This window comes from Erpetoichthys calabaricus, chromosome 9 (genome assembly GCF_900747795.2).
Source record: "Erpetoichthys calabaricus chromosome 9, fErpCal1.3, whole genome shotgun sequence".
NCBI classification, from domain to species: domain Eukaryota; kingdom Metazoa; phylum Chordata; class Cladistia; order Polypteriformes; family Polypteridae; genus Erpetoichthys; species Erpetoichthys calabaricus.
Window position 1 is genome coordinate 80155309 of NC_041402.2, and position 12143 is coordinate 80167451.

Below are 12143 nucleotides of genomic sequence, written 5' to 3' on the forward strand. Positions count from 1 at the left end.
TCCATTCATTAATGTTATTACTTCACAGGTGCTAAAGAAACATGCCCTGCTGATATTTTTTACTAGGAAAGTAACAAATACACCCGACTACTATTTCCACATTATACATTTTAATATTCAACTTGAAAAATCAAAGAAAATATACATTCATTACTTGTTTTGGTTTCCTTTTTGTGCAGTTGTTTCAATCTGTATTTAAAATAAAAGCCATATTGTATGTAATATTTTAAGATGTACCTACAATATGTATGCATTTCTGTTTTTCTGGTCAATATTGTCTGTCATTAATTTCAATAATATTTGGATTGCTTTAAATTTTTCATGACTTTCTTAATTGCCTTTACACATGAAATGGCGTATGTGTCATCACTGGTTCATTGTAGGTCATGTCTCAAATTGTGCATCTCATCAGACATCTCTGACAAATTAGCATAGACTCAGGATGAAAATGTTTGCCCAGAGGGCATCCTTTGGTTAAGATATCTATCCTGCTGTTATTTAAGAATCAACTAAATTAAATATCCCGACAGTTTACCAATTTGCTAACCAAACATGCTAGATGGATTAGTCATTGCCTCCTTAAGCAAAATGAAGAGGAGTCCTTTGCAAAAAGTATTGTATTGTCATATCAGATTAAATCAAAATCCCTTTTTCCACGTTTTTTCAGATATGTTTTGTCCAATTCAAGCTTACAGAGAGGCCAAAGTCTATCCTATCTACATTTGACCATAACATAAGAACCCATGTTGCATGGGGCACTTTTTTTTTTTCTGGGCATGACTCATTCATACTTGGACAGTTTTTCAGAGTTGCAAATTAATCTAAAGGGTGTGATGTTTTAAATAAAAAATATATAAACACACGCAAAAATAAGTTCCTCGATGTCTTTTTTTTTTTTTGGTAGGGAGATTAAAAAATTTACAGGAGAATATGAACAGTTGTGCGCACTTACAAACCCCCAAACACACTGGTTAATGGGTTTAGCTCCTGACAAACTGCCACCAATTCATGCAGAATGTTTCTGTATTCTTTATGCACATGATTTGGTTGTGTCCTCTAGTAACATGTCAGAGCTGATTTATCCAACTTCTTATTCATCTCAGTTGTTTTTTCTCCTTGATTTATTCTTTTATTTGATGACTCGTGTGCACTTTGTTATCTGGCACATCTTGAAGCCAGTATCAATAATGCTGCAGTGCAGACTACAGGACTGTGGGCAAAAAGGTGGCTCTGTGGCTAAAGGATCTGGGCTGGTAACTCGAAGGTGGCTGGTTCGAATCCTGGCAGTAACAGAAGAAATTCTGCTCGGTTGGGCCATTGACCAAGGCCCTTAACCTGTAGTTGCTCCAGGGGCTCTGTACAAATAGCTGACCTTGCGCTCTACCACTAAAAAAATTTGTAAGTTGGGGTATGTAAAAAAGGGAATTTGCCCTTGGGGATTAATACAGTATACCAAAAGAAAAAAGTCAGTTTTTAAAGTGTGAGGAATGTATAGTACTCCCTTAAACAAAAACAGACATTGGTAGCCTTTATTAGACTGTGTAGTGTATTTTCATTAAGGTATTAATGAATTAAAAAAGAAGGTTATAATGAGTTCTATTTATGTCATATGATTTGTTAGCCACCATTCATTTTGTAAATTGTACTTTTATATTTATGAATTAATTTTATTTCCTTTTATGAATTTGAAAGAGAATGACACAGCATTGCTGTAGGTAGCTTTCCACCTCACAATATGAAATTTCTTCACAGTTACATGCTTTTGATATTTATTCTATTTTATTTCTTAAAGAAGCCATACGTATTTGCAGTCTTGACACAATGCCATATTGAATATTAATGGGTGGCGCCATTTTGAGATTTTCATGTCAGCAGTTGCCAAAGTAACAATTTCCCCAGAAAGAGCAGGGTGTGATGTTGTTGGGACAATGCTGTAAATGGTCATTTTTATGCACCTTTTAAGCGTCTGAGTTTGAATTTTCTTAGCCTTTTGTGCTTAGTTCTTGTAATTTATTTTAACGGCTTTTGAAAATTTTTCTTGTCCTTTGATTCTGAAATTTGGTTAGTGTTTCTAGCTTGGTGAAAGATTGTTTTTTCCTTTTTAGTAACAACCCCTGCTAGTATTTTTCGATCTGGCTTCATTAAATTAAATTTCTGTTTGCTACAGAAGAGCAATGCAATATATTCTCTGTTGATTGGGGGGTCCCATTATTGCTCTAATGAACACTGAAATATTATTCTGTTACTATGGAATATAAAATAAATTAGTTATGAAGAATACTGTCAATTAAGATATCCAGATATTGAATCTGCAAACCACCTTGTAATTCTGAGCAGCATCATGCAAATCAGATATTTTTCATAAGACATATGCACTTAGTGTAGATGCTGTGTGCACAACGCTAAAATAACCAATTCATCAGGTGGTTAATGAAATTGTATGCTGTGAATCATGTCATCATCTTGCCATAATCCTGCATCTTTAGTTTTAGTTGATTAAGAACATGATTAGCAGAAGCAATTTTCCCCACCACTATCAACACTGCAAGTGTCACAATAACAGCAATCTGTTTCACTGTCCATTATCCACTGTTACACTGTTCAGCAACACTGAAACCAAAGTAAGCACTAACTTCTGTGAGGAACTCCTATTTTTACTTTTTCTCTTAAAGTATCCACATTCTTCTCTGAATCCTTTTAAGGCTTGTCAAAGGTTTAACTTTCCTTCTGTATTGGACAGGTTGCTACCACTCAAGTGGAGAACTTGCAGACAGCTGAATCCCAAGCAGCATGTGAAGATTAGTTTCCTGGCTGCTAAAATACTTTCTCACAAAAGGAATAATTGGCACTGAATTAATAACAGTATAACACCATAACATGCTTTTAAAATGTATTTTTGATGACTCCTCACAATTTTTTTTTGGAGGGGGTGGATTTCAGTGGGTCTAAAGGGTTAATTAAAGGATTCCAGACTCCTTGGGACCCCATATGTTTCCTGCCTTGCACCCATTGCTGCCAAGATGAACTCTATCATGCCATGACACTGAATTAGATTAACCAGGTTTGAGATTGTTATGCTGTGTTATAATTATGTGTAACATAATATCAATAAACATAAAAGTACTGACACTACAAAGATGTATATTGTTCTTCTCCTTGCCTGGCGATTTATCTATTAGTATAAAGCAGATAAGTCTACAATAATTAAAATTACCTGAAACTGTTTCTTTACAGGAGAAATGAACACATTTTGGATATTAACAAGTTTATTAAGGAAATAACAATTTCTTATTAAGTTGATTGTGCAGGTTCTTCAGAGCTCTTTCAGTTTAGCATCAACCCGGTAGTTTAAGAATCATCATTAGAGCTAGAGATTTTCAAAAAACAATTTTAACTTAATTAGCTTAATCCTCTTATTAACTCCAAAACAAATCTATTTATCTGTTGCCCCATCGTGGAACAGAAGACAAAAGACACAGATTTAAATGATTTTACTTCCTAAAAATTTCCTAAAATGTTTCAGATAATTTTATAATCTAAGTCATGTTACAGTATCAAAATTAAACACCAAAATGTTTTTTTTTTAATTTCGAAAAGAGCAGTCTTTCTAATGAAGCAGTCCTTTTCTGACTAAAATCCAGTAATTAAAGCATAAAATGGCTTCTGGATTGTGTGTTTTGTAATGAATCATCTACCTCCAGCATGGTGTTTTATATTTAGCATTTTTTATTACAGTTGTGCATAAGTGATTATCATTATAGCCTTTTTCTCACTAGTCTGATGAAGTGTATATATTTCAGCAGTGTTCTTTAGTGATAAATAAACATTCATTCTTAACAGCTTTTATCTGAAAGTCTATTATTTAACAGTAGTTACTCTTACATTGTTAATGGAAACCAGCACAGTAATAAAGTATATTTCATAAATGAGGTTTGATCATTTTCTTTTGTTATTTCAGAATAGTACTCTTCGTGCCTACCAAAGCTACTTGCTTAACATATTGGAGACTAGTACCAAAGGTAAGTTATAAAGTAGTCCCAATAAAATGTTAAAAAAAAAAAAAAAGGTATCATATGTGCTAGTCAACCTTTTTCATATTTTGTATTTTAACCTTTCTGTGTCTTTTGGTATAAAATGGTGGGTTTGTTTAACAGTAACTCAGTTTATTTGCTTAGTCTAGTTTTATCCAAAGCGACTTTTGAGTGTGAACTGTAGTGCAATTATTGAAATAATGATAAAGTTGGGGCACTGGTAGATTAATTGACTTGTTTGTGACTACATAGTGAGTTTGGGGTGATGGTTTATGGCTCAATACCTTGTCACTGATTTTACTGTGCAAGTAAAATTGTTTCAAGTTTTTTTTTTCAAAGAAAGATGCTGTCCAAATTATACATATCTTAACTGCTTTTTTTAAAGATAGCAGAACAATGTCCAAGGATAAGTTTTACTTATTAGTGACAGGCGCATCTTCAGTTTATTAAAGAAAACTGATATACTAGCATTTAGCCACTGAAAGACCTTTCAATGCGTTTTCTGAATTAGCATAATTTAGCATTAGAGTATGAGGAACCCATCTTTCTTTGTGTCAAAAAGACTTTTGGAATCTGCAAACTCAAATGAGGAAATGCCCAAAATGGCGACCTATTGATGCTGGCAGCTCATGACCTCTGAGGACATTCTCCTGGACATCCTAATGAGGGTAATGACTGAAATGGTGGCAAAAATGGCACACAATGCAATTCATAGCAACAAAAGTAAGCTTTCAATCAAAAAACTAATTTTGACATTCAGAATCTAGAACTCAAAAACTCCCCAAAATGAATTCTCAGCTTGTAAAAATTTATAAAAAAAACCCATTCACAACAGCAACAGGCGTCTGGCCAAATAGACCTCAACCAAAGAATGCTGGCAAAATAACTAGAAAATATAGCAAAAACCCTACAAGTAGGAGGATAACCGTGAACCTTAGGTTTTCACTCAGAAGGGTAAAGAAGGAATCTTTAGAAATAAATGATTTATTAAAAAATAGAAAAATGCAAGGAAAAGCTGAAAACAGCAAAAATAGGCTACATAGTAAACAAGTCTCAATAAGCAATCTGTAATCATAATCCTTTAAAAAAGCTGGCAAAACAAAGAAAAACAGCAATAGTCATACTTACAGGAGGAATGGAGGCAAATTTAAAGGGACAGTACTTAATAGTAGACATAATATAAAATACATATGACACATAATAACTCAAAAACCACAAAATATATATACTTAGAAAGTGTAGCCAGATAATTTATAAGCATACATAGTACAGTGAATTTCCTGTTTGGCTACTTGACAGACATCACTTCATAGCTTATGTAAAACGTAAAAACATCACAAAATATAATTGGCACAATCAGTGAAATAGATAAACTTCCTTCTGCATACAGTTTGTCAAAAACAAAGCTAAAAATTGTTAAATGTGTGATTTTGTGATTGCAAAACTCATTAAGAGTTTTTTGTCAAATAATTTGGAGAGGCAGAAAGAAAAGGACATTGTTCCCTAAAGGTTTGCCAACACTGTACAATTATTTTTGTACCTGTGATTTTTTCCAAAAAAGGCACAGATTGCAATAAACAGCAGGGGTACAGTATCTTTTGAAAATGTAGTATGGCTAAACATACCTCATGATGAGACAAAAAGACTATTCCTAGAAAAAACATGTAATCCAGTGATGCAATAAAATTGTTATGCAAAGTGGTTAGAAAAAAAATCATAGCAGCTACGTCCATTGTTGAAATCCTGCTTTTGCCAGTGCTACTGTTTAAAATTTTTTCACACTGATTTAGGTGTCCTTCTGTCGTCCTCAACACATTCTTTCAGGGTATTCCACATGGGAATTTAGTCCCTGCATCAGCATTGCTACAAGATTGCAAGTTTGATTAAAATGTAAGGTAAAAAAAGATTGTATGTTCTGTTTGCTAAACATATTTCTTCTTTGGTTAATAGCACAAATTTCAGTAGTTGTGAAATAATGCTGTTGCTTTTTCTAAAGTAAAAATTCAATATTTCTCTGCAAATTCAGTTTCACTGTAATTGTTGGCTCATCACTAATAATAGGCTAAAAGTAACCATGACCTGGCCCCTAGTTCCAGGGTCTATGTTATGGGTATAGCATAGAGACTGTTTTTATAACTATGATGCATGTGCCTAAATGAAACCTGTGTCAGGGTTAGAAGCAGTTAACAAACAATGATTTACAAATAATGTAAATGTGTTTGACTTTTAACCTTTTTTCTTTATATGCTTTTGATTCATTTGTATGTGGATGGAACTAAGAAGTAACATGTTTCACCAAATAGGAAAAAATATCATGAAAAGCATTTTTTGGCATGTTCAAAAAGGAACAGTTCTGTGAATGTAGGTATGTGCATCTATGAGTTCTGCAATGGACAGGTATGTTGTTCCAGGCTGGGTTGCACTGCAGCTCCCTGCAACACTGAACAAGGATTAAGTGGGTCTGAGAATGTTCATTTATGCTACATTTCTGTAAATTAATAATTCTAATATAGAACAAGCCAATGTCAATAATTATTTTCAGTATAAATTATTTTTTATCTGAAGTGTTAAACGTATGAGAAGATTAAGAGAGTATATATAATATAGGTAAATTACATTAGTACTGTAATGGTAATGGTTTTAATATACTCAGTCCATGAATTTGACAGTTCTAAAGTCTACCCAAACCTAATAAAAATGCATATAGTTTAGTATGAAAATTAGAAAGACTGTACAGTTGCATTCAGTCTATTCTTCTTTACTCATTAATGCAAAGTTCTGCAAAGTTGTGAAAGGAATAGAGGAAAGGGTGTTCAAAACCATAAACTAAGAAAAGAGAGAGAGCATCCTGTCTGGCTTTGAATAGCTGAGTTAACTTACAGTACTGTAAATGACTGAATAAAAGGGTGTCCTGCTCTTCACATTAACACTTCATTATTAGATAGATAGATAGATAGATAGATAGATAGATAGATAGATAGATAGATAGATAGATAGATAGATAGATAGATAGATAGATAGATAGATAGATAGATAGATAGATAGATAGATAGATAGATAGATAGATAGATAGATAGATAGATACTTTATTAATCCCAATGGGAAATTCACAATACTGCCTGATTTCAAATTAAATCAAATAGCCTTTTATTGTCAATTCACTATATGTGCAGAACATACAGGAGAATCGAAATACTGTTTCTCATTTTCGTAGTACAATAAAATATAGAAAGAATAAAAGTGTAATATATAAGATAAATAACATAAGAACTTGTAAAGTAGACCTGTGTACAATGTGCAATAGTTATTAATGCAAAAGCCAATTATAGTAAAAAATGAGAAGGTGCATTATAGAGTAGCTTATGAGATGTACAAAAAGACAAAGAGTTAGCAGCAGATGTAATATTGAGTCTTTATATAATACCAGCTGAGGTATTTTAGGTAGAATGCCCAGAGGGGGCTGAGCGGTCTCATGGTCTGGAACCCCTGCAGATTTTATTTTTTTCTCTAGCTGTCTGGACTTTTTTTTTATTTTTCTGTCCTCCCTGGCCATCGGACCTTACTCTTATTCTGTGTTAATTAGTGTTGTCTTATTTTAATTCTTACTTTGTCTTTTTTCTCTCTTTTTTCTTCATCATGTAAAGCACTTTGAGCTAACTTATATGTATGAAAATGTGTTATATAAATAAATGCTGTTGTTGTTGTTGTATGGTACTTGGTAGATAGTGACTCTTGTTATGGTCCAGGGGCAGATGGCAGGCGGGAAAGGTAGTGGACAGAGTTCAGCATCCTGACAGCTTGGTGGATGAAGCTATTAGACAGTCTTATGGAGCTGGCCGGGAGGCTTCGGTACCTTTTCCCTGAGGGGAGGAGGCTAAAAAGGGAGTGAAAGGGGTGGGAGGAGTCACCAGCAATGCTGATGGCTCTACGGGTGAGACGGGTGTGAGGGAGGGCAGTGGGGCACCAATGATCTTACTGGCCGCATCCACTATGCGTTGCAGGGACTTCCTACAGGAGGCAGTGCAGCTTCCATACCACACAGGGATGCAGCTGGTGAGGATGCTCTCAATTGTGCCTCGGTAGAAAGAGCACATGATGGGGGGTGGAACTTGTGCTCTCCTCAGTTTGCGTAGAAAGTAGAGGTGGGAATGAGCTTTCTTGGCCAGTGATGTGTTATCTAACCAGGAGAGGTTCTCGGAGATGTACGTCCCCAGGAACTTAGTGCTATTCACCCTTTCCACAGCTACACCGTCGATGGTCAGTGGGGGGTGATTAGGAAGAGATTGTTGTCTTTACACCACTGGACGAGTTGGTTCACCTCGCTCCTGTAGTTGGCTTCATCATTGTTGGTGATGAGGCCGACCACGGTCGTATTGTCCGCAAACTTGACAATGTGATTGGAACTGTAGATTGGTACACAGCTGTGGGTCTGCAGGGTAAAGAGCCCCTGTGCTCAACGTGATGGTCTTCGAGGTGTTATTGCCGACCTGCACATTTTGTGGCATGCCTGTAAGAAAGTCCAACACCCAGTTGCAGAGAGAGGTATTGAGTCCCAAATGGCTGAGTTTTTGTATTAGCTGCTGGGGAATGATTGTGTTGAATGCTGAACTAAGAACAACATTCGCACATAGGAGTACTTTGAGTCCAGGTGGGTAAGGGCTGGATGGAGAGCAGCAGAAATGGCATCCTCTATGGACCTGTTTGACCTATATGCAAACTAAAATGGGTCATGGGAGGAGGGAAGAAAGGACTTAATGCTCTGCATAACCAGCCGCTCAAAGCATTTCATGATAGTGGAAGTCAGTGCTACGGGCCGATAGTCATTATAGCTAGATGGGAGGGGCTTCTTAGGGACAGGAATTATGGTTGTGACTTTAAAACATGTGGGAACAACAGTTTGGTCCAAGGTGAGGTTGAAGATGTCAGCAGGGACATCCTTGAGCTCCTCAGCACAATCCTTCAAAGCACGTTTGTCTGGGTTGATCCTAGAGAGGGGCCAGACATATGGCCTGCTTGCCCGTGGGGGAATGGTTTTCTGTGCTGGTGAGCTCTTTTGTGTCTCGAACCGGCCAAAGAAGTCATTTAGGCAGTTAAACAGTGTGATGTCACCTTCACAGGTCTGTGGTGGGTGTTTGTAATTAGTGAGGGTTTGGATGCCACACCAGAGAGACTGTGCATCTCTGGTGTTGCTAAAGTGTCCAGATATTTTCTTTCTATACTGCTTTTTTGCTTCCCTGATGCCACGTGACAGGTTGACTCTGGCTGTTGCTAGTCCTGCCGTGTCACTGGCCCTAAAGGCTGCATCACAGATCCTCAGAAGCCTATGGACCTCTCCTGTCAGCCATGGCTTCTGGTTAGCACGAACAGTGATATTTTTGTAATGGGTGACATCATCAGTACATTTTGCAATGTATGCTGTAACTACCTCAGTATACTCCTCAATGTCTGTGTGGTCATTATAAGTGGCTGCTTGTTTGAAAATGTCCCAGTCTGTAGTACTAAAACAATCCCTCAGAGCACTGGAGGCACCCTCTGGCCACACACGTACCTGCTTTTGCGTTCGTCTGATGGTTATCACTCTGGGTCTGTATGCAGGTCTCAGCAAGATGGTGATGTGATCAGAGAGACCAAGTTGCTTAGGTTATTTGAAGCTTACTTTTTGTAGTACTGTACCTTGTTTTGCCAATATCTTAACCAATTAAAACAAAATTTAGATTATGATTTATATGATGGCATTTTAATAATTTAATGTTATTTTTTCATTGCATTTCTTTATACCACACTTTGGAGCCAATCTTGCATTAAGTTTTCTTTGTGAAAGCCAGTAATTTTAAATTACTGTCAACAACAACAACATTTATTTATATAGCGCATTTTCATACAAAAAAGTAGCTCAAAGTGCTTTACATAATGAAGAAAAGAAAAATAAAAGACAAAATAAGAAATTTAAAATAAGCCAACATTAGTTAACCTAGAAAAAGAGTAAGGTCTGATGGCCAGTGGGGACAGAAAAAACAAAAAAAAACTCCAGACGGCTGGAGAAAAAAATAAAATCTGCAGGGGTTCCAGGCCACGAGACCGCCCAGTCCCCTCTGGGCATTCTACCTAACATAAATGAAATAGTCGTCTGTGTATTTAGGGTTCTCACGGAAGGACTTGATGATGATGGTCATGCAGACTTCTGGCTTTTAAGCCATCACTGTTGGAACATCACGGTGCTTTGAGTAGATGGTGGTGGCGCAAACCACCACCAAAAGGACACCGGAAAAGGAAACAGAAGAGAGAGTAGGGGTTAGTACAGATTTTAGAGCCACCATGAATAGTTATTATAATGAATTGGATATACAGAGTATCAGGATTAAATTACAGTGAAGTTATGAGAAGGCCATGTTAAAATAATGTGTTTTCAGCAGTTTTTTGAAGTGCTCCACTGTATTAGCCTGGCGAATTCCTATTGGCAGGCTATTCCAGATTTTAGGTGCATAACAGCAGAAGGCCGCCTCACCACTTCTTTTAAGTTTTGCTCATTTGGGGACCTGAGGTTGCAATTTGGAATATAAGATGTCAGACATTCCGATATATAAGATGGGGCGAGATTATTTAAGGCTTTATAAACCATAAGCAGAATTTTAAAGTCAATCCTGAATGACACAGGTAACCAGTGTAGTGACATCAAAACTGGAGAAATGTGCTCAGATTTTCTTTTCCTGGTTAGGATTCTAGCAGCTGCATTCTGCACTAGTTGCAAACGATTTATGTCTTTTTTTGGGTATTCCTGAGAGGATTACGTTACAGTAATCTAGTCGACTGAAAACAAACGCATGAACTAATTTCTCAGCATCTTTCAATGATATGAGTGTCTAACTTTTACTATGTTTCTTAAGTGAAAAAATGCTGTCCTAGTGATCTGATTAATATGCAATTTACAGTCAGATTACAGTCAACAGTTACCCCTAAGCTTTTTACCTTCGTCTTGACTTTTAATCCTAATGTATCCAGTTTATTTCTAATAGCCTCATTCTATCCATTATTGCCAATCACTAAGATTTCAGTTTTCTCTTTATTTAGCTTGAGAAAGTTTCTATTCATCCATTCAGAAATACAAGTCAGACATTGTGTTAGTGAATCAAGAGAATCGGGGTCATCAGGTGCTATTGATAAATACAGCTGTGTGTCATCAGCATAGCTGTGGTAGCTCACGTTGTGCCCTGAGATAATCTGACCCAACGGAAGCATGTAGATTGAGAAGAGCAGCGGACCCAGGATAGAGCCTTGTGGAACACCATATAGGATATCATGTGTCTTTGAGTTGTAATTACCACAACTAACAAAGAATTTTCTCCCTGCCAGGTAGGATTCAAACCAATTTAAGACACTGCCAGAGAGGCCCACCCATCCACTAAGGCGAATTCTAAGAATATTATGATCAATGGTGTCAAATGCGGCACTCAGATCTAAGAGGATGAGAACAGATAAATGGCCTCTGTCTGCATTTACCTGCAAGTCATTTACTACTTTAACGAGTGCAGTTTCTGTGCTGTGATTTGTTCTAAAACCTGACTGAAATTTATCAAGAATATTATGTTTATTGAGGTGGTCATTAAACTGCATAATGACTGCCTTCTCTAGAATTTTACTTAAGAAAGGCAGGTTAGAGATGGGTCTAAAATTTTCAAGAGCAGAGGGGTCAAGATTATTTTTCTTAAGTAGGGGCTTAACTACAGCAGTCTTAAGACAGTCTGGGAAGACGCCCGTATCTAATGACGAATTTACTATGTCAAGAATGTTATCACTTAGCACGCCTGATACTTCTTTGAAAAAATTTGTTGGTATTGGGTCAAGGACGCAGGTGGAGGGTTTCAGTTGAGAAATTATTTTATGTAAATCAGGTAAATCTATCCTTGTGAAAGAGTTTAATTTGTTTATAATGGAGTACTGGGGTTTAGGAGGATCCTTAGTGTTGGGGAGATATACTATGTTATTTCTAATATCATTAATTTTTTGATTGAAAAATACAGCAATAGCCTCACAGGTTCTACTTGGAAGTACTTAGGAGGCATTCCTTTGAGTTACCGGGGTTTAGCAGACGATCAATCGTCGAGAATAAGACTC

General features: G+C 36.5%; 1 protein-coding gene across 1 annotated transcript in view; it reads left to right on the top strand.

The window, feature by feature from the left end:
- LOC114657565 (serine/threonine-protein kinase Nek11-like) overlaps nt 1-12143 on the top strand; it is a 327143-nt gene that overhangs the window by 293819 nt on the left and 21181 nt on the right. The window contains exon 14 of the mRNA XM_028809452.2: nt 3959-4019. Coding sequence (XP_028665285.2) covers nt 3959-4019 — 61 coding nt within the window. The remainder of the gene's footprint in view (nt 1-3958; nt 4020-12143) is intronic.